Source organism: Gracilinanus agilis, chromosome 4, assembly GCF_016433145.1.
Source record: "Gracilinanus agilis isolate LMUSP501 chromosome 4, AgileGrace, whole genome shotgun sequence".
Taxonomy (NCBI): domain Eukaryota; kingdom Metazoa; phylum Chordata; class Mammalia; order Didelphimorphia; family Didelphidae; genus Gracilinanus; species Gracilinanus agilis.
The window spans coordinates 116,931,221-116,955,264 of NC_058133.1; the positions used below are offsets into that span (position 1 = coordinate 116,931,221).

Sequence of the window (24,044 nt, forward strand, 5' to 3'; positions counted from 1 at the left end):
AATTCACCGTATCCTCTGTGTTCCTCCACATGGTCTGCAAAAGCAAGTAAGAAGCTCTGAGAGAAACAAAAAACAGACTTTCTACTGGAGGAGAAGCAGCAAAGGGCTGGGGAAATCAGTAATGTACACAGGCACTGAGAAGGCAAGAATGAGTACCAAAGCAGACATTGAGGCAGCACAGTGGAGCACAGAGCGCCAGGCTTTGAGTACATATCATATACTCTGGGACCTGGATTCGCATCTAACCTCAAATATTTCCCTAGCTCTGTGATCTGGACAAGTAACTTAACCTTGATTGCCATTGCCTTGCCACTTATCTGTCTTAGAAATAATACTCAGAAGAAAAACAACTGCTTGAACACATGGGTTGATGGGGATATGATTGGGGATGTCGATTCGAAATGACTAGCCCAGTGCAACTATCAATAATATGGAAATAGATCTAGATCAATGACACATGTTAAAACCAGTGGAAATGCATGTTGGCTACGGGGAGGGGAAGGGGTTGGAGGTGGGGGAAGGAAAGAACATGAATCATGGAACCATGGGAAAATATTCTAAAAAAATAAAACAAAAAATAAAATTTAATTTAATTTTAAAAAGGAAATAATACTAAGTATGATTTGGGGTTTTGGTTTTAAAAGATTACTCTATTACAAAAATGAACAATATAGAAATAGGTTTCAAGTATAACATGTATAACATGTATAACCCAGTGGAATTGCTTGTCAGGTCTGGGACTAGGGAGGAAAGAGGGAAGGGATAAAAAAAATGAATCCTGTAACCATGGAAATATATATATTTTGCTAATTAAAAAAAGAATTGATACTAAGAATAAAGAGGTGGGTTTTAAAAATATGATGATCCAAAGTATTTACCTATGATACATAAAAGCCAGGGATGTAGAGGAATAATCTCCCAATCTAAATTTCATATGGCTTTTAGTCTATTTATGCAGTTTTAAAAACGATACTTAGTGCTGCCAAACAATGTCACCTAAGAAGGTAGCAGTAAAGTTCATTTTGCATAATTCAACCCATGCCAAATACAGTGGGCTCTGGCCCAATCCTGTCAACTATACAATAAGGAGATATAAAAACATGTACACATGCATACACACACCACCCACAATAACTAACTTTGAGCCACTTAAAAAGCCATAGAAAAGTCTCTTTAATCAAACAGCACATATCAACCTTTGTATTAGTTCCGTTCTACAAGTTTTGTTCAGAAAGTAAGTTTATAAGAATTCATAGCACATTTTTCACAGGCATAACTTTATTGAATTAAAATCCTTCTGGGGCACAAGTGACGATGTTATTAAAGTGAATCAGCCACAGACATTTATGACTTGGTGTCCTTAGCATAAAATAGCTGGATTCATAGTCGTACAGTCCCCCAAACCAAGTGTGAGCTGATTCCATTTTTAAAGGCAAAAGAAATTCATTGTCAACTCGGTGAAGAGAGAATATTTTCAGTAAACACTAAAACTCTTTCATCATTAATGTTTCCTTTTTATTACTATTGCCAACATTTCTAGCACCGCCTGCATGGACTATTACAGTAGTCTCCTAATTGTGCTTCTTTTCTTGACTGAAATTCCTTCAATTTGTCCTTCAGAGAAATGACAAAATAACCTTGGCATGTCATACCTCTGCTCAAAAGTCTTCAGAGGCTCCCTATTCTCTGCTAAATAAAGTTCGGATTTCTTTGCCCTTTAGGCCCTATCTAATATAAATTCTCTCCACATAATCCAATTGGAAGGAGTTACTTACAATCCTCAAACAACCCCTATACTTTCATGCCTTTGCTCCATGTTTCCTATATTTGAAATAGCCTTTTTCTTCCTTCCTTCTTTCCTGATTTCCTTCCTTCCAGTCTTCCTTCCTTTACTAAAGGTCTTCCAAGATTCCTCTGACAGTCCATTTTGGCATTTCTTATGGCACAATGATATTACATTACATTTATATGCCATAATATATTTAGTCTAATATATAGGCACCCCCTTAGTTTTCAGACTTTAGCCACAACAAAAAAAGTGCTGCTATAAATATTTTTGTGTGTCTAAGTCCTTTTCCTCTTGATTTGCTCAATGTATAGTATGCCTGGAATTTCCAGTCTCCCCTTCTTTGCCTATTGAATTCCTCTTCTTCCTTTAAAATCCAATTCAGATAGCAACTCTTCCATAAAGCCTTCTTCAGTTGATAATGATCTTTTTTCCCCTACATATTAAATCAGCAATAATTTCTGGGAGAACAAGGGTCTTAAATCCAGATTTTGTTGTTTGTTTTTCTGTGATACAGTCATCAAGTATCATTATATATTTCAATTATCTCTGTATATTTGCTGTCCTCTTCTTAGACTAGAAGCTCCCTGAAGGTAATGCGAAATTGGAATCTGTTACCCTAAAAACTATGATTCGCAGGAGCCTACTCACTTCCTGTAGTTATGTGCTGATGTAGACAGGAGTCAAATTGGGTGAGATTCCGTATCTAGGGCTCTTTCCTTCCTGTGATGGCTTTGGTGGAGCAGGCCATTTTGAGCAGGTAGATTAGGCATGGGCATGTGATTTTATTTTGTTAGATAATTATCTTTTTATTCCTTTATTTCTAATGATTATTAATAAATCTTACATAAGATTTGGAGTTATTGTATATGAATTTTAATTTTACAGTAGGCACAACGTCTGATAAAAATCTCTCCTTTCAATCTTTGCCTGTCACAAGTTGAGCGCTTTGGCTACAACAAAAATTGAGAATAAAGTGTATTGTTAACAGATCTTCTAAGAAATTGCTTAGAGAAAATTTGGTCTCAGATCTAGTCCTGTTTTTCAATAAAGACAATATACTGGAAAAACAAAAAGTTAACTCCTCCCCAGTTTAGAGATAAATGCAGCACTCCTGGAATATCAATACACTTTGAGAAAACTTTAATGGAGGCACATTGTAGGAGGCACTCTCCTATTTAGATGGCTAAACATTTTTCTTAACTTAATCAACCCTGATCTATGCATATGACCAAAGCTAACAACCATTCAGACAACCAAGTACACACTGTTGGCACTAAATCAAGACTTGTTAAGCATTATACCAAAATGGCAGGCAATTTTAAGAAGGAAAGCAGTAGCACATCCTTAAGCAAACATTTTCTAGGGAACATGATTCTACAAGAACAATTACAAAAAAAATTTATGCTGTCTCACTTGCCCTAACACAATGTTTTATGACCAAACAAATTACTATGGCATATGAAACACACCAACAACTAACATTTTAATCTTCCTTTCTGAATAACCATAACTATTACCACATTTGCCTAACATTTGCCAATAAGAAATGAGAAAGAAGAAAGGCAGCTGCTAAAAAATTGTTACCAGCTAAATGACTGACACATAACAGGATATATAGCTGTTGATAAATTATTTGTGGAGTGGGGGCCAAACCTTCTAATCTATAAAAGGCTATCAGCACAGATCCACTCCCTTTCCCCAGTATTTGACTCTTCTATATTCTGCCTCTCTTCAGGTTTAGGGAATTTCTGGGAAATCTCCCTTGGATTAACTGAGCCCATTTTTTCCTCCCAACATAGTCCCTGGCTGATCATCTTTTATTGGCATATTTCTCTATTTAAAATAATGACACATATCAATCAATTATTAACTTTTTGTTCTCTCCTATTAGAGGGCAGTGATTATCCCCTACCTAAGGGATGGGGATCCTTCTTTTCCATACGTTGAACTCCCATAAGAATCAAGAAATATTGTGAGGACTGCCTCATAAATAGGTGTTATTAAGCTAGAAATCATTTCTGGGAGAACAAGGGTCTTAAATCCTTTTCAGGCTACATGAGAAAACACCTCTGAGTTCTAATTAAGTTGAACCAATTAGCCACCCACAGATGCTTAGCACTGCTTCCCATGGTCAGGCAATCATCTCTATTAAAACCCATTTTCAAGTAAGGAGTAAGCTCAAAAGCATCTCTGGCACTGATTTCCCCCAAATCAATTACCCCTTTAGACAGTTTCTGTAAATACTCCGAAGCCAATGTTACTTCAGCTTCCTCACCCAGTGAAGAGTTTTTGGATTGAGCTGGCTGCAAAAGGCTAATCACGAGTGTCTCTGCTGAGGAGGTAATTGCAAAGAGAAGGTGGCAGGGAGAACTTGGGGGCAATTAAAATCCATCACCTACTATAGGACCTGAGTGGTGTGGCCAGCCAGTTTTTGTGAAACAAACACCAAGGCCAAGGTTTCTGCTGAAATGTTGCTGGTACAACTCAGTTTTTCTCAGGTTGGCTGAGCTATTTACTGGTAGGTTTTCCCCTTGAGAATAATGAATCAAATGGGATGTGTCTGTGGCCACAGAGCCCCTATTCTCCAAAGGTTCTCACCAAAGTATTTTCCACACCCACACGCTATCAGAGCAGTTCTTTCCCAGTCCACTCTGGACTCAAACTATGTCAACTGCCTGATGAGACCCGTAAGGTACTGCTATAGTGGAGTATTTTACAAATAAAGCTCCAGTCCCTCAGATGCATGGCCCCTCCCAAAGGAAGCCATTTCTACTCTTTCCACAAACCTCCCTCCAGCCAAAATCCAATCACAAGAAACTTTTGTTTCCCTTCAGCCAAAATCCAATCACAAGAAACTTCTGTTTCCCTTCTGTGGGGTTCCCTTAATCATGATGGAAAGAACAACAGATGGACAATGAATTCGAATTTAAGCCTCATGAAATGTTAGGGCTGTTCTTCTATCTCTCCATGTTTGTTAGACAACATGATAGTTATTAGCTCAACATCAGGCTTTTCTCCTCTCCTTGTCTTTTCAGAGCTGGAAAATGTCTCACTAGTACAAAAACTTATCTTTCATTAAGACGTTCATCTACCATTACCACCCCAGCCAGGGTCCTGTGTCCATCCATCAGAAGGTGTGAGCAAACATGAAATCACAAACGTAACGCCTCTGGTATGTACTTACAGCCAATCATCATTATAGCGACTGCAAAGATCTTCTCTATGTCAGTGGAGGGGGCGATGTTCCCGAAGCCCACGCTGGTGAGGCTGGTCATGGTGAAATACAAGGAGGAGATGTAGACGGAATTCTTGCTTGGACCACCTTCCCACTTTCCCAGGCCGGAAACGTTGAATTGGTACGGCGTCCCAGCATCCATAGCCAGCTGGTAGAGCCAGCTATTATTACGGATCATTTTTGTGTCCTCATCGAAGATCTCATAGTCCCCAATGCTGTACCAGATGCAGGCCATCCAGTGGGCTGCCAATCCAAAAACACACACCAGCAGGACGAGGACAGCAGCTCCATACTCAATATAGTGGTCTAACTTGCGGGCCACTCGTCCCAAGCGTAGGAGTCGAACCACTTTCAGTGAGCTGAACAGGCTGCTGATTCCCTGTGGAGGAAGCAAAGAGCGGTGTGAGACACCCACCCATAAGGCAATAATTCTTCCTATGAAACCATGATTTCCCACATTGACAATGCTTCAAGGGATGTCCCACTGAATGGACATCCCATTCTATATCCACCATATTCATTTTTTTTTAAACCCTCACCTTCCATCTTAAAATCTTAGTATTGGTTCCAAGGCAGAAGAGTGGTAAAAGTTAGGGAATGGGGTTTAAGTGACTTGTCCAGGGTCACACAGCTGGGACGTATCTGAGGCTAGATTTGAACCTAGGACCTCCCATCTCTAGGCCTGGCTCTCAATCCACTGAGCTGCCCAGCTGCCCCCACCACCATATTCAATTCAATTCAAAAGGCATTTGTTCAACACCCATGTGTTGGGCACTTAAAACAGAGACAAAACCAAAGTAGTTTCTGACCTCAAAGAGTTTAAATTCTGTGAGGAAAGCCAAGAAGGAAGAAACTCTGAAGTATTTTTAACAGAGTCAAAAACTCTGGAAAGGGAATACCATAGCTACCAATCTTGCTAGAAACCAAGTTGGATCTCTGTTTTTAAACCCTTACCTTCTGTCTCAGAATCAATACTAAGTAGTAGTTCCAAGGCAGAAGAATAGTGAGGACTAGGCAATTGGAGTTTAATGACTTGCCCAGGGTCACACACAGCTAGGAAGTATCTGAGGCAAGATTCTAACCCAGAACTTCCCAGCTCTAGACCTGGTACTCTAACTATTGAACCACTATTGAACCACAGCTAGGAAGTATCTGAGGCAAGATTCTAACCCAGAACTTCCCAGCTCTAGACCTGGTACTCTAACTATTGAACCACTTTAGCTGCCCCACCAAGCTGGATCTTAATGTTGAATGAATCAAATAAACTCAACTACTTAACCAGTTATCAGTCATAGAATGTGAGAATAAACTCCTTGAAAGAAATTTAGTTAAGATTTCTATTTTAGAAGTTAGGCAAGTATCTAACCTTCGAAGACAGGTAATAAGAGGTTTTTGTTACTCTTAAAAGAAAAAAAAAGTCAGCGATAGCCATAGAGGTGAATTTTTTGGTCAAATGACTGAAAGTATACTATCCTGCTTATCAGGTTGTCATTGTCACTTATTCTATTTAAACTTATAGGTAAATAATTACTGTTTGAGTTCAGTGGGACTCATCTCTCCATATTCCTTAATTAAAACCTCTTCTTGAAAGGAACTGGTGTCCTCCTTCCCTTTGATGTATAAATGACTAATTGATAAGACCTATACTACATTCTAGTGGATTCTCATGCCATAGTAAGCAGCACAAGGGATAGAGTATCGGACCTGACATCAGGAAGATTCATCCTCCAGAGTTCAATTCCAGCCTCAGACATGTACTAGTTGCATGACCCTGGACAAATCACTTAATCCTGTTTACCTCAGTTTCCTCCTCTGTAAAATGAGTTGGAGAAGGAAATGGCAAACTACCCTAGTATCTTTGCCAAGAAACCCCCCCCAAAAAAAACCTGAATAACAACAAGTGTCAAAGTAGTCAATCTTGGGGCAGCTGGGTAGCTCAGTAGATTGAGAGCCAGGCCTAGAGATGGGGGGGTCCTAGGTTCCAATCCGGCCTCAGACACTTCCCAGCTGTGTGACCCTGGGCAAGTCACTTGACCCCCATTGCCCACTCTTACCACTCTTCCACCTAGGAGCCAATACACAGAAGTTAAGGGTTTACAAAAAAAGTAGTCAATATCTAATTAGGGAACTTTAGGTACTATCTTACTGGGTAGGGGAGATATTTTAGAAAACAGTTGAGAGGCTCTTCTTAGCAAACCTAAATCATACTATTTAAGCAACCTCTTATCTTCAGTTTTCTCATCTGTAAATTGAAGATTTGGTATTAGATGATTTCTAGTCTTTCCATCTTTCACATCCTATGATCACTATCACCTGTATGTTTTTTGGTCTTTTGTTTTGGTTTGGTTTTGGTCTGGATCTGAGATTTCATTGTTGTAGATGAGAACTCCAAAATGCTATGCAGCTTATGGTCTTGGAGAATTCCTGAAGCAAAGAGAGATTTAACAGCTTGCCCAGGGTCACACAGCCAACATGTTTCAAAGTTGGGATTTTAATCTTTCCCTGATTTCATGGACAACTGTCTAATACCACACTTCTTCTCTTTATAAATACATACTTCCCTGTGTATAAATGTTCTAGGGGCCCTCTACCCTAGTAGATCTATGTCATTTTTCTCTTTCTCCCTACCAAGCCAGAGCCAGAGCATAGTCCCTTGCCCACATTTAATAAGGGACTTACCTGAAACTCCAGTTTTATCTATAAAGTAGATCCAGAAAAAATCCTTCAGAGCAGTAGTTCTGTGAAATACAACTAATGATTTTGAGGCCTGGGGAAAAACCAGCCAATGATTTGGACTCATAGCATCTGTCTTGAAATGTTATATCATCTTCTTACATTCATGATGTTATTAATCTTGGAGTATGCCAATACCCTACCTATGGTACAGCTGTTTCTTGTTTTCCTTTATACAACATTAACAGCTGGAACTTTAGCTATTTAAAAAGCATTATTAGTTATGAACATGATTTTTTTCTCACATCTTTTGAAATGCAGTGGCCCTTGTAAATGAAAGGCAATATTATCCACACTCCCCCCTCCTTTCAGAACACTAAAAATATTTCTACAGAGAATATTGCCATATGCTAGAGAAACACATTCCCCTGGGGCTTCTTAAAGAAAATCTATTCTCCTTCCAAATAATTCGATAGAGTTTTCTGCTGCAACTTTTGGGATGTGAAATACCCATAATTCCAGGTTGGGGTGAACAGAAGGGAAAAGTTATAACAATTATCTTAATTACTGGGATCAGAAGATTTAGAGTTGGAAGGGGTCTAAACATCAACTACTCCAACCCCTTAATTTGACAAAGGAAAACTAGTGAGAAGAAAGTTCCCTAAAAGTACATAGTGAATAAGTAGAAAAGCCTATATTTGAACCCAGACTCACTTCTCGAAATTAAGATCTCTCTTCATTATACCAAATTACTTTTGGGGGAAAAAAATTACCATTGGACAGAAAGAGGCTTTTGGAATCCCAATAATCCCACCCGAGTCTATAGCTAAAGTAAAGTAGGTATTTGTTTAATATTTGGCTTATGTGATCAATTAGATAAGCTAAGAGTTTAGTTACCCATAGGCAGGATCAAAAGAAAATAGATAAATGACCTCTTCAATTTACTCAGCAGTCTTGCCTCTCTCAAGTGAACAGTCTTCAAAGATTGTTGCTCAGATCATGCAGTCACAGGTAATAACACTTGTACGTGTGAGAATAAAAACTAAAGTCTGGTCTTTTATATCTTAAATAGTGCCTTCAAACTCTGGGGTATTCACTAGGACACCATAATACCCAGATAGAGAAAAATCTGCAGGTAACATCTGAGAATAATGAAATCCATAAGAAGAGAAAGCATGACACAATGGATAGTGGGTAGTGGACACTGGATAGCACTGGGTTTGGAATCAGGAGGACCTGGATTCAAATCCAACCTCAACTGGTCACCTGGATAAGTCGCTTGGCTTTAGGCAATTTTACAGATGAGGAAGCTAAGGCAAACAGGGTGAAGTGACTTGCCCAGGGTTCACAGCTAATAAGTTTTTGAGGCCAGATTTGAACTCAAGAAGATGAGTCTTCCTGGTTCTAGGCTTGGCACTCAATACACTGAGCTATTAACGAATACTTGTTGATGGATTAGAGATCATTGAATCAACCTTCCCACCAATCCCTTCCAGATGAGGAATCTGAGGTGCTCAGAAGATTAAGTGCCATGTTCAGAGGCAAAATTGGATCTTGGGTTTTCCTGACTCCGAGGATGCATTCTAGCTCCTGCCAAGGGGAAGAGTGGCCCCATCAAAATAGTTAAATACAAGACAGTTTGGGAGAGAGGGCACGGGCAGTTAGGGGAATTAGGACAGGCCTCACACAGATGCTGGTACTTGACTGAGTCTTAAAGGAAGAGAAGAAAAGGTAGAGGCAGAGGTGAGGGACTTTGAGGAAGGGCATTCCAGGCATGCAGGTGCAAAAACTCAGTGGGTGGATTGTCAGCCATGAGGAATGGAGAGAGCAGTTTGGCTGAACCACAGAGTGTATGAGGGAGATAAATATCTAATGAGACCAGAAAGATTGCAAAGAGATTTAAAAGCAAAACGGAGGAGTTTATTCTTTATCTCTGTGGCAAGAGGAAGTCACTAGAGTCGATTAAGTAGGTGAGAGCATATGGTCAGATCTGAAATAAGGAAAATTACTTTGATGCCATTTGCAGGAGGGACTAGGGTAGGGGGGAAAATGGAAGGCAAAAAGGCAAACTAGGACTCTCTAGTACTAACCAAGGGAAGAAGTGATGGGGTCCTGTTCAGAGATAATAGTTGGGAGAGCAGAGAGAAATGTCCAGACGGGAAAGATATAGCAAGATTTAGATGTGACTAGATCCCTGGGAAGATGGAGAGTGAAAAGGATGAGATAAATCTAAGGTTACAACCCTGGCAGGATGATAGGATGTTAGCTAGTGGAAGAAAGAAATCAAGGAAAGAAGTTCAGGTAGTTCTCACTTTCTGTAAGTGGACTATTCATAAAGTGATTTTATATATGCATATTTGCCCCTACCCATCCACTTCACTTAGCCAGTATAATAAAGGCATACATAAAATAATAGCTTTGTGCAAGTCATAAAATACAGACATATGCAGTATTATACCATGGAACTAAACAGAATAACGCAACGAAAGGTAAAGTTAATGATAAAATAGGCATGGTACTGCTGTAATGAAGTAATTTAGGGAATAGAATAGAAATGTATAGGAGCTTGGCTGTCAGCTTTGAGCATTCAGTATTGGAATGCAACTGGAGGAGGCGTGAAACTGTCAGTGCTGGTGTGAGAGGGGTTTGGAGGAGAGGTCCAGCCAGCAGTGACTCCATGAGTTTGGGATCTTTAGAATTGGAGAAGCTTGAAAACACCATCTCTCAAGATAACCCTTGGTAGTGGACAGTGTCTGTTTTCTGGTGGACAGTTTGCAGGCATTTTTCCCTACCTGGTATCTCTTGGATTATTGACCGTGCAAGGAGCTGGTTCCTGGTATCCTGAAGCCATCAAGGAAGCAACCTGGACCATTTGTGAGAATCCCAAAACCCAGCTTTCTCCCTCTAGTCCTCAGTCAAGGCTGTCAGCCTGACTGAAGTTGGGTTGACAGAGAAATTCCCTCTTAGGACTCCATTTCTTGTCAGTTAGCTAGTCCTAGGTATAGAAATACCTCTCCCACTCTCCTTAAACTTTTTATACATTAAGCTATTTTGTTTTCTTTCCTGTTTGTTTCTTCTCACCTCAAAGAATCCATAGTGTATGCATAGTGAATCTTTGTGTTACTCCTTGGTTTGTGACAGAGATCAGTAATCCCAACTGCCATTCCTTTAGTGAAAGGGTTATCAGGTTTACTCAGACTCTGATCCTTCTTTGTGAGTTTAATCTGTGAGTGGCAGTTGCCCAAAACACCTACTGGTTTCTCATAGATTAACTTATATTTATATATTCTTTTAAAACTGTATAGATCTAGACATTGTCCTTTCTCCATCCACTGCACCTAGCCTTTATCACTGGTCCTTGTTGGTTGGCTCTGCAACTAATTTTTTATTAAGCTAGATGTTTGGACAGTGGCTCTTTTTTCCCCTCACATATCTGAATATAGCAAGCAATTTTATCCTCACCCTAGTCTTTGAACTTTTAAAAACCTTCAGATATTTGTATCCATCTTTTTCAATACAAGAAAAAAATTTACTCAAATGATGAAATGCTTCTGCCAACTGTTTCTTTGTAAATCTTTTTGGTTCAGGCTCCAGTTCCAAAGCTTCCCTTTCTTCTGAAATCTTTGCAGCTTAGTCAAGGTCCTCAATGGAATTTCTTTCAGAATTTTAAAATGTAAAGTTAAATTTATATAACACAAATTTATGTAAAGTGAGAACTGTCTGTATCACAAAAACCCAGCGAGGAGAGAGGATACAGTAGCTGAGATTTGTCTCATCCAGCACTAAATCTCTGATCCTATGATCCTATTTGGACCAGAGTTTATTGAAAGTGAGGGGGGAGAGGATAATACTGCTAATGCCAAGTTTCTGGGTCTGCTATATTAATTTAATAATTTTTTAAGAATAGGGAATGATTTTAAGCACAGACTTTCCACATTGAACAACCAATATGAGAAATGCATGGCTGCACCACTGCATAATTGAATAATTTGGTTCAGGGCATTTTATTGGAAGTGATTCATCGAAGCTTAAATATCATTTGCTTTCCTTCCATTGCTTCAAAGTTTTAGTTTAGACTTGCTTAATGCAGCAGAAAATACATGTTAGTTACTATTATGTGCTTTCCACACAAGCATGTCTTCTTTGGGGAGTTGGAATGTGATTTGCAGCTTACAAAGCAGTTGTGATTCCAATGACCAATTTTCAGAAGAAGTACAGTGGTGCTGCTGTGAATAAAAGTATTTGTGACCAGCAATGGGGAAAGACTTGTAATATTCCCATTTGCTTATTAATCCAATAATGTAACCAAAAAGCACATCTGGAGTTTCCAAAGAAAACAATCATTTGAAGGGGATTAGGAAGATTGCTTAAAACCATCTACTTTCTTTGTGTTTACAAATATTACCATGAAGTAAATTGTATATTTGGTTGTAAAAACACATCCATGGGGGGGGGGTCCATCCCTCCTTTTAGGGCAAAAAAAATCAGTTTTTGAGTTCCTGACATTGTCACTACATCCAGAAAGTTTCTGATTGATGAAAATGCAGAGATTTTGGAGTGGTGAGTAATTTCTTCTCCAACCATTTCTCTTTCTTTCCTTGAATACTAATCTCTGGTGTTTTGTCTTCCAAAAAAGAAGCCATTATCAATTAAGCTGCCTACTGCAGCTTTATCATCTCTGCATCTGCCCATCACCTGAGGGCCCTTCATTTGGCTTCAAAATGAGCATTGCCTCACCTTATGACTTTCTGTAGGCAAAAAGGCCAATGATTTCACTGAAAATTTTGTCTGAAGAGTTTTTGCCTTAGGGACTTAGGAAGTCAAAGATGGTTACACATGCTAGGAACTCTAGTATAAAAGAATGGTCATGGAGCTTTCTACTGACAAATTCATACACTGAAAATCTCAGTTATGACAAAGAGAATGCATATGGATAATCCCAGAAATGCAACAAGGTATGGAAATGGGAGCATTAGATTTAAGGTCAGAAAATTCCAATTCAGATCCCAGCTCTTCCACTTGTTTGATCTTAGATACTTTACTTTATGTCTTTGAGACTTAGTTTCCTCCTCTGTCAAATAATTAGAGCTGACTATTATATAGTAATTTTTTACATATCACATCATTTGATTTCCTTTCCTACCTGTAGAGCCTGTGTTCCTAAACATTCTAAAGTGCTTTGATATGCAAGGATAGGTAGATAGATAGATAGATAGACAGATAGATAGATAGACAGATAGATAGATATACATACATGGATAGATAGAAAGATGGATAGATGGAAGGATATAGATAGCTATATATACATACATAAACACACATACATACACATACACTTATGCACCATTTCCAGACCATTCACTCTTCCACCTAGGCCCTGCTTCCATTAAACCAGCTCACAAGTAAAAAGGAAGAAACCTAAGATACTATGAATAACTGACTCACAAATCCCTCCTCCAAAACCCCACAAGTATTCATGATTTAATGGGGGTGAGGGCCAAGCAGGGAGAGTGGAGAATAGAGAAATAGAGACTAATCATAGAATTTTGATGAAACCTAGCATGGAAAGGTCTTACTGATTTTTTTGTTTCTTTTTAGTGACAAAATATGGCATCACTCATTAATTTATTCTTTTAAGAATTATTTATTGTTGGATCTTATAATTTTGGAAAACATGTTGAAAATTGTTATTACATGTAATTGGGAGAATAAAGTATCTTTGAATGAAAAAAATATTTATTGAACTCCATTTACATTCAAGACATAGTGCTAAGATCTCTGAAAGATATAAAGACAAAAACAATCACATTTCTATGGTATTTGAGGTTTATGAAGAGCTTTGCATACAACAACAACTCTGTAAGGTAGGTAATATAAACATCATCCAGATTTTGCAAATGATCAAACTGAAACTCTGAATGACTTTCCTATAGTCACATAGCTAATAAATATCTAAGTCAAGATTGCAAACTATCTCTTCCTATCTTCGAAACACTAGGTACTATATGAGTATTATATCACCTCTGTAATATTCTTCCAACTTGTACTTTCTAGTTGAGCCCTCAAAGAGTGATATCTACTTCAAGTTCTATGGTTAACTCTGTGGGTCTTCTTTACTCCTGACATTACAATTGAGGAGCCCCTACTGACATATTTCCTAATAACTATCAGCCAGTAGATTCAATTTGTTCTTTTCAAAGATATTTATTCAAAATGCATAGGAGCAGCAAACGCTAGAAGAGATTTCCCTTACAAATCTCAGGTACACTATCCCAAAAATGTATACAATATCCAGGGGTAGAGTGTAGTAAAGGAAATTCACAATTCCTGGTACTATAAACTGAAAAGTTCTTTCTTTCTTTATTGAATCCTCATGCTGGAATCCAAAGATTTCCTTCTTGTTATATACAGGCTCTCAGTTGCCAGGGATCATATTTCTTGAAGCTTTTTTCTCCCATGGGTCTTTCTCTGTATCAGAAACTGCCCAGAGTTTGTGTCTCTCCTCACTACTGGACACATTATCTCCTACTCTGTTCACTACTAGATATAATGTCTCCTACTAGTCCAGGAGCTTCCCTTCAAAGCACATGACCAATATGAGGAGTGAGGAGGAGAGAAAATTTCTCCTCTCTAACCTCAATGGTCTCCTCCTTTGGTAACTCAAGGATTGAAATAATTCCCACACTCAAACTCTGCATGGGAAGTCTCTTGTTTTGCTACTAGATGCCAAGACTAATAAAGGAAGAGGGAAAAGATGGAAATCTTCCCCATCCTCACACAAAAGTTTCACTCCACAATTGCTCCAATCTTTGACTACTTTGAACTCCTCAAGGTTTAGCTATTTAAAGCCCCCAGAGGAATGCCTGATTTGTTTTCTTACTATCATTCCATTCTAGACTCAATAAGAGAAGTGTTCACACTTCATAAAGAGATTGGGGCTTAGATGCTTCTTATGGTTGGTTTAATACCTCATTAACACATCACGATTACATTTTGTGACTATGTCAAGAGTCCCTTGCAGAAAACTGCTTTGCAATTGAGTAAAATATATTCTATTCCCAACAATGAGCTTTAAGGAAGTGACATTTGAGATGGGCCTTGAAGGATGGATAGGGGTTTTTTTAATATTACAATTTTAACATTTTTTTCTTTAAATCTGAGTTCCAAATTCTCCTCCACCCTTTCTTACCTGCTCTCTGAGATGGTAAGCAATTTGACATAGGTCACACATGTACAATCATGAAAAACATTTCCCTATTAGTCATGTGAAAACATACACACATACGTACACAAAGTAAAAAATAGCATGCTTTGATTTGCATTCAGACTCCATCAATTCTTTTTTGGATATGGATACTATTGTTCATCAGATGCATAGAATTTTACCAAAAAGAGAATAGTAGAATGGAGTAAAATGTGGCACAAATTAGAGGATTTGGAATGGAAAAGATTAGATTAACTGTAATGAGAAATCTGACAAAGTGTCGACAAAAAATAGATTTTAAAATTGCTGGGCAACACTGAGAATCCAGCTAGGAAAAATACAAACTAAATGATGACAAAAAAAAACACTTGTATTTTAGTCAAGATATTTAATTTATACCATACTGTCTTTATTTCTTTAAATTTTACTTTAAATATTTCATAATTTTCTCATACATGGTAGCTAGGATTTTGTTTATTTTGTTTAGAATGATGACATCTTTGTGGGGAATTCCCTGGAATGAAAATTTCCTACTGCTATTAGCAACTGTCTATAATCTCCAGTGATAGAGAAATGCCCGAAGCACTGAGAAGACTTGTATATGGTAATATAGAATATGTCAGAATAAACTAAAGGTTTCCTGACTCCCAAACCAGCACTCCTCCAGCCATTATACCAAGCTGAGGAAATGAGGCTTGTTGGAAAGGGCATTGGATTTGGAGTCAAAGATCTGGCTTCAAATTTTCACTTTGCTGCCATTTACCTTTTTCCCCCCAGGGGTACTCATTTGACCTTCCTAGATCTCAGCTTCCTTCTCTGAAATACAAGGGGGTTGAACTGGATGGTCTCTGAAGTCCATTCTTAAAATCTATGATCCTAAGTTTGGTGAAGTCAAAAGGGAAAGGAGAAGGAGGTAGGAGTCACATTTACCCCAAACTTATGTATAATGCTTGGTGTGCTTGTGTATCCACTGCAAGTGGATAGATATGGAAAATGCAAATAAAATCAAACAACAGAAAAGCAAAGGAGGGGGGAGACAAATATATTCTTAGAGGTGGTTTCACCAACTGGCATGGAATCAGAACAGTCTCACTTCTCACTGAGTGGCTGTATGGTGTTAACTTTATGTTCTGTATCTGATGTTTCTCATCTCAAATTGTGGGAGAATAATCACTGTTCTAGTCAGCTCATAGCATTGTTACAGGGAAAAGTGAGATGATTAGATTGAAATGCTTTGAAAAGTTTAATACAGACATGCTTTTAAAAATAAAAAGTGGTATCATCGGTATTATTTAGTAATGTTTTTCACAGCCATGATGCATTTCTGAAGTATGCCAGCATACACTTCCAGGGCATATTGTACACTTTGCATATTTTACCTACTTCCCCATCTTAGCAAAACAAAACAAAACAAACAACAACAAAAACCCCAACCCTCAGCTACAAATATCTAAGAGTGAGCAAAGGGAGCATTAAAATTTACTCAGGCAAGAAAACAGGCAACCAGATGTGGATACCAAAGACTGGAATTTCTTAATAGCTAAATCCAGGACTGACTTTAGGAAAATATCTCCGGAGAAAGAGTTAGGGGCATAGCAATTAGCTCCAGAAGAAGATAAGACCAGGCTACCTCTAGTGACTTGTGCTGGTAATGCATGATAATGGGGAGACTAGATAGTATTCCAAAGAGAGAGTGAAGAGAGATAATAAATTAGGTTCTTCAAGAAAAAGTATGCTTCTGACGGCTTGCAGGATAGCCTGCTCTCATTTCTAGTGGGGAAGAAAACAGTTGAAGTAATAAGGGGTAGCGAGTCCCTGACCAGAGGACTTGTATCCTGTCTAGACTGAAGAAAATCCTTGGACAGTTTTAAGAGTAATGAAATCCTTTGTCTTTTGCTTGATTCTGAGAACCAGACCAGGATATCCATCTGCCAGGGAGCCAGTAACCAAGACACACTCTTGGTTTTAGAAATTTCTGCATCGAGTGGAGAATAAAACAGTAGGTCTGGGAGCTAAGTCCACAATAAGTGAGAAAGGCATCATGTTCTATAAATCTCGGAGAGTAGTGTTTTTACTGCAGGAATCAGAGATTCAGCACCCCACGATTTATCCCAGGCTTTGTTCTTCACTTCTGAATCACTGTGATAAGCCACTCATTTGGTCTCTCGGTCTCCAGACTATCCCTAATCCATTGTATCTAGCACTGCTAGAAAAATCTCATCACTCACTTCTCCACTCAAGAATCTACCAGCTCTCCACAAGACAAGAGACAAGCTGTTGGAAGAAAAAAGCCTTCCATTGATCTGCTCTCACCTCAACATTTACCTTCCTCAGACCAAAAGATAACAGATCTTGAGCTAGAATGGCCCTTCACGATCATCTAAGCCAGTGGTTCCCAAACTTTTTTGGCCCCCTTTCCAGAAAAAATATTACTTAACGCCCTGGAAATTAATTTTTTTAATTTTAATAGCAATTAATAGGAAAGATAAATGCACCTGTGGCCATCAACGCCTCCTTAGATCACTGCAGCACCCACCAGGGGGCAGTAGAGCCCACTTTGGGAATCACTGCCCAACCTCACATTATACAAATGAAAAAACTATGGCACGAGAAAATCAATTTGCTCAAAAGGTCTGAGTCAAGGGAGGGATTAAAACTCAGGTCTTCTCACTTTGGAGCAAGAGTTCTTTCTGCTATACCATTCAACCTCTTCCAAAATGAGCCGTCAAAGTCTCTCTGCTCCAGTCAAGCCACTCTCTACATACCAACCCTTGCTACAGAATTCATTCGTTCCTCCTATGTATATCTTCTGCTTTTTTCTCTTACCCTAGCTGAAAATAAACTCTGACTCCTCTCTGAAAATCCATACCTATTCTATTTCTTTTCATTCCACTTCCCCTGAAAAGCCTTCTCTGATTTCACTTAAAGCTGATTAACTTCTTTCCTTATCCTCAGCACTTTATTGTGTTCTAGATCATCACTAATGTTTTGTTCTTCCGGGTTGTGTTGTATTTTTTTTAAGTTGCTGTTTAATTGTTTTTAACTGTTGTTTTTTTAAGATGTTTTTTAATTTGTTGTTTAGTTATTTCAGTCACATCTGATCCTTAATGACCCTATTTGGGGTTTTCTTAGCAAAGATAGTCGAATGGTTTGCATTTTCTTCTCCAGCTCATTTGACAGATGAGGAAACTGAGGCAAACAGAGTTAAGTGATTTGCCAAGGTAACATAACCAGTAAGTGTCTGAGGCCAGATTTGAGCTCAGGAAAATTAGTCTTCCTGACTCCAGGCCTAGCACTCTATATACTGCCCCACATAGCTGCCATATAGATACTATATGAATCTCCTCCTACCTCTATCCTCCCCAAACTGGATTATAAGATGAATGGCAGGGATGATATAAAATATACCAGAATACCTCCCAGAGTGGCATGCACACAACAGGGACTTAATAAATGTTTATGGAATGAGCAGTAAGAAAGGAACACAGCCAATTAATTGTACACATGAGCAGATGGCTCATATTCCTGCCTTTGATTTGAGTAATGGATCATCGTGCTCTCTGCACATCTGTCATGATTATCCGTACCCCCAATTATAATTGTTCACTTGGTCATTATTTTGGCACTTTCTAAGTTTCTGGAAAAGTAATTATGTTCTCTGAACATCATCACTCACCCAGATTACAGTCTTTAGAGGCATCATGATGAGATAACATTATACTGAGATTCAATAAATAACTAAGGCAGCTAGCTGTTGGCTGTTGGGAGGGATTTTTAAAAGAAAGAAGAGTTTACTGTATGAAGCTCGCTTCTGTCAAATACAGTATTTCTTACCTCAGGCCCCCAGAAGACAAGAAAATTACTTCCAAACCACAAGAAAACAAAATGAAGACAAGACATGCAGTAAAGGCACAGTAGTAGTAGGAGCCAAGGTCACAGGACTGTAGGAACATGGATAGAAACTTCAGCAAATACCTTAAAAGCCATCAAGTACAAACCCTTCATTATACAGGGAGATGGGAAGCTTGCAAGATGACAAGTTTTGAAAAAACTGAGGCCCAGAAAAGTTACTTGACTTACCTAGATACACACCCAGAAAATCAAGTGAATTAGTATACATTCAGTGCCTGCTATATGTCAGTTACTGGGTTGAACTTCAGAAATGCAACAACAAAAAGACAAAAATAGTTACTTATTATTCTTAAGGAGCTCACAATGTAATCAGAGAGACCACATAAAGATAGCAATGTACACACAAAATACATACAGGACACACTGAAGATAATCTCAGGGAGAAGTCTCTAGCATTAAAGGGGAACAGGAAAGACTTTCCAGAAGGTGAGATTTTAGCTGGAACTAGAAGGAAATCAGGAAGAGGAGATAAGGAAGGAGAGTTTCAAGAATGAAGAAGAGATAGTGAAGCTACATGGAATCATAACATGGGAGTGTCTCATTTGAGGAATAATAAGAGGCTAGTGTCACTGGATCTCAGAGGATAAAAGACTGGAAAAGTAAGAAGGAACAAGATTATGAAGTATATCAAAAGCCAAAAGGAGGATTATTATTTGATTGTGGAAGTAATAGGGAGCCACTGTCATTTGTTTATTAATAAGGCAGTGACATGGTTACACTTTTGCTTTAAAAGATTAATTTGCCAACTGAATAAGGGATGGACTAGAGTAGGGAGAGACAATAATCCAGATAATATTATGCCAGAGAAATAATCGTTAAAGCAAACACTGAAACAGACATTGAAGTTTATGAGATTATCGAATGATAGTACAGAGCTGTGTTGGTGAACCTCTGGCATGCATGCTGGAGGAAACTGCTCCCTTCCCCCTCTTTACTGCACCTGAGGATGTTTTTTCACATCACCCACCCCTCTGCCCAGCAGCCCAATGGGAGCACTTCTTCCCTTTCCTGTCTGGGGTAAGAGAGCAGCTCGCATGCAACATAGGAGTGTAGTTTGGGCACTCGATCTCTAAAAAGTTCACCATCACTGGTATGGAGGCAAAAAAGAAGAGGACAGGATAAAGCTTTAGGGAAATCTTTGGTTAACAAGTACAACCTAAATGACAAAGAATGAAGGTTCATATAGGTAGAAGGAGAACCAGGAGAGAGCAGCATCACAAAAACCTAGAGAGAAGAGATTATCAAGAACAAGAGGGTATCGACTATGTCAAAGACTGCAGTAAGATCAAGAAGAATGAGGATTGAGAAAAGGATATTATATTGGGCAACTAAGAGATCATTGGTAACTTTTGAGAGAACATTTCTGCTTGAATGATGAGGTCAGAAGCAGACTACAGAAAGTTAGATGAGAAAAAGAAAAGAAGTAGAAGCACTAATTGTTAATGGTGCTCTCAACAAATTTAATTCAGAGAGAAAAAGATATATAATCATGAAAAGGAGGAGAGATATAGAATGATAACTGGCTGGGATGGAGGTAAATATCTGAGGAAGAACTTGGAACAAGGACTTCTTGAATCTAACCCCTATCAGTGCTCTATCCACTATCATAATGAACTAGAAAACAGCATATTCTCCAGGGGCACAAAGAGAGGAGTCCACATGGCAATATTCTCCCATCACACAACTATTTAGGGTTCTGGCAAGGGGAAGGTGTCTGCTTGCCTCAAGTTGAAATATAAGTGGCCACTTGACTCCCTCTTTTTTTTCCAAAATTTCTGTATGGTATTTTCTTATGGATGAATGATTGGTAACTCTGCCCCTGAATTAATACCCAGGGATTAACCCAGCACTATAAAATACTTGTATGTTACTGGCAAGGAGGAAAGTATCAAATATAGAACTTTTCTTGGAGCTAAGAGATGATAAAGATTTTCCCCCTAGCATCCCCTTAATATCAGGGTTGGATTCAGGCTCAGGTCAACCAGCTAGCTCTATGACCCAAGGAATCAAAAAACTAGGTTGAAAGTATAGTGTCCCTGTAACAACTATATAAAAGAAAGGTACAAATAACTCCAAATTTTAAAAATGAAAATGAAAACCAGCTCTGAGGTTTCACCACACCTGGAAATTTAGCAAAAATGACAGAAGGCAGGTATAGCTGAAGGGTTTCAGAAAAGATAGGTATTGTTGGTGGAACTATGAAATTGTGAAGTTATTATGAAAAACAAATATATTGCTAGGCATATATCTCAAAATAGTTGTTGATAATAGTATAGCTTTCATATATATCCATATATCTATAGAAGTACTTTCTATACAAACAAAGACCTGGAAACAAAATGGATGTCCATTAGCTAGAGAATGGCTAAATAAACTGTAGTGCATGAGTGTAATGAAATATTACTGTGCTGTAAAAAAAAAAAGACAAATATGATGAAAACCAAGAAGCATGGAAAGACATAAAAGGATGCAAAGTGAAGTGATTGGGAGCAGAAAACAATTACACAATAACAATTTAAGTGATAAAAATAACAACTACGAATGAAATCTGATTTTTTTCAACACTATAAAGAATAAGCTTATCCCCAAATGAGATATATGAAAAGACATTTTTTCCTACTCCTTGGTAGAGGTTAGGGTCTACAGGTGTTAAACATTATATGTAATGTCAGGTTTTGTTCTTTTTTTATTAACGTGCTGGTTTTGCTTAATTTTCTTTTTTTTAGTCTTTCTACTTTAAAATTATCTTTTAAATTTTTTTTTGGTTTTAAAGAATAGCTGTCTGAAATAGTAGAGAAGACATATGGGACAATTTAGGTAATAGGGAAACAAATGATATCAGTAAAAGTCTATTTTAAATATTAGAGAAGGGACATGATGGAGGTTACAATTTGCTGAGGAAGATGAGAAATGAAGGGATCAAAGGTATATGTAGAGGGATTAATCTTAGCAAAAAGAAAATCTACTCATTGTCAGAGACTGGGGAAAAGGAGGGGAAAATAAAGAATGACACTAAGGTATTTTGAAATGAAGATAATAGAAGAAGGAAATCAAGTTGAATGACCTTAATTTTCTCAGAAAAGAGGTGAGGGGTGCTTCCGGGTTAAGATGGCGACAGAGTAAAAAGCAGCTGCTTAACCTCTCCTAACCAAAACACATAGGACTCCTCAAGAAGACATAAAAACAAATCCAGATGAAGGAAGGGACCCCACAACAGGGCACAACATTGAAGGTACATGGGATCTGGGCATTTCCATGCTATAAGGGGGATGAAACAGCTCTCACTAAAACACTAGCTGAGCAACCCCTCCCCCCACACCACCTACAGTGCCAAAGCCAGCGCACAACAGCTAGAGTGAGCTTGGGGCACCCATTAAGTCCTTGGCAGCTACCTGGGGTCGCCAAGGGCCTGTTCCTGAGAGCAGCAAGACTTAAGACCCCAAGAGGATAAAGAACACGCGGACTTTGAACAGAGACCCTGAGTGCATGTGCGGTCGCAGCTGCAGACGCAGATCCTAAGCTCAGGCACAGACCTTGAGTAGGGACCCAGTGCAGAGGGGTGCATGACTGGGGAAGCAGCATTCTGAGACTGTTAAAGGAGCTTCGGGCAGAGGAACAAGAAAGGGGACCACCAGGAGGCCTGACCCTGAGAACAACTAGACCTGAGACTGCAGGAGCCCAAAGACTGCAGACAGACCCTGGGCGTAAAGCTGAGAGGGCTCAGGGCTCACAATGGCAAGCCAGAGACAAGAACCCCAAAAGAGAAAGATCAAGAAGAAATCTTTAACACTTGACAACTTTTACACAGAAAAAAATCCAGACAACAGAGCAAACAGCAGAGAAGAACAAACAAGTAATCATATCCAAACCTTCCCAAAAAATGAAAACTGGTCACAAACTATTGAAGAGTTCAAATCTGAGATTATGAGAAATATGGTAGAGAACTGGCAAGAAAATAACAGTTTAAAAGGCAGAATTTCACAATTAAAAGTGAGGCTCAGAAATCAAATGAATTGATAAGCAAATTAAAGACCAGAAATGACCAGCTGGAAGCTTTGAAGAACCAAATAGGCCAGATTCAAAAGGAAAACCAAAAGATTATAGCTGAAAACCAATCTCTAAAGCAGGGGTCGGCAATGTGTGGCTCTCTAGCCATGTCTGGCTCTTTTGAGGGTCAGATATGGCTCTTTCTGCAGGAGCCATAAAGTCAATTTTTTTTCAGGCACTGTTACAGGAGCTCACTTTTACAGGAGCGTGCTCTGTGAGCACTTTACGGCTCTCATGAAATTACATTTTAAAAAATGTGATGTTTATGGTTCTCACGGCCAAAAAGGTTGCTGACCCCTGCTCTAAAGGCTAGAATTGGGCAATTAGAAAAAGATGTGCCCAAATCAAAAGAATCGATAAGCAAATTGGAGACAAAAATCAAACAGCTGGAAAACTGGATAGACCAAATCAAAAAGGAAAATCAAAAGAATATAGCAGAAAACCAGTCTCTAAAGACCGGAATTGGGCAAGTAGAAGCCAATGATCTCTCAAGACAACAAGAACAAATAAAGCAAAGTCAAAAGACTGATAAAATAGAAGGAAACATGAAATACCTCACTGAGAAATTGACAGATCAAGAAAACATGTCTAGAAGAGACAATGTGAGAATCATTGGTCTTCCTGAAAAAGCAAAAATTAATAGAAATTTGGATTCCATATTAAAGAAAATTATTCAGCAAAACTGCCTTGAAATTCACAAGAGGGCAATATAGACATTGAAAGGATCTATAGATCACCCTCTACACTAAACCCTGAAAAGACAACCCCCAGGAATATAATAGCCAAATTCAAGAGCTTCCAAGTAAAAGAAAAAAATTTACAAGAAACCAGAAAGAGACAATTCAGATATCAAGGAGCACCAATCGGGATCACACAGGATCTGGCAGCCTCACACTACAAGACCTCAAGGCTTGGAATATGATATTCAGAAAGGCAAGAGAACTGGGTCTACAACCAAGGATCATCTACCCTTCAAAACTGACTATATACTTCCAGGGGAAAGTATGGGCATTTAACAAGATAGAAGATTCCCAAGTATTTGCACAGAAAAGACCAGGACTAAATGGAAAGTTCGACATCCAACCACAAAAACCAAGAGAAACATGAAAAGGTAAATAAGAAACAGAGGGGAAAGAAAAAAGACTCTTATTTTTTAAAATTGCCTCTTTAAGGGCTTCAATAAG

General features: G+C 38.6%; 1 protein-coding gene across 1 annotated transcript in view; it reads right to left on the bottom strand.

Annotated features, from left to right (window-relative positions):
* KCNH1 (potassium voltage-gated channel subfamily H member 1) overlaps nt 1–24,044 on the bottom strand; it is a 613,189-nt gene that overhangs the window by 427,899 nt on the left and 161,246 nt on the right. Inside the window, exon 7 of the mRNA XM_044673205.1 lies at nt 4,974–5,403. Within this exon, the coding sequence (XP_044529140.1) occupies nt 4,974–5,403 (430 nt within the window). The remainder of the gene's footprint in view (nt 1–4,973; nt 5,404–24,044) is intronic.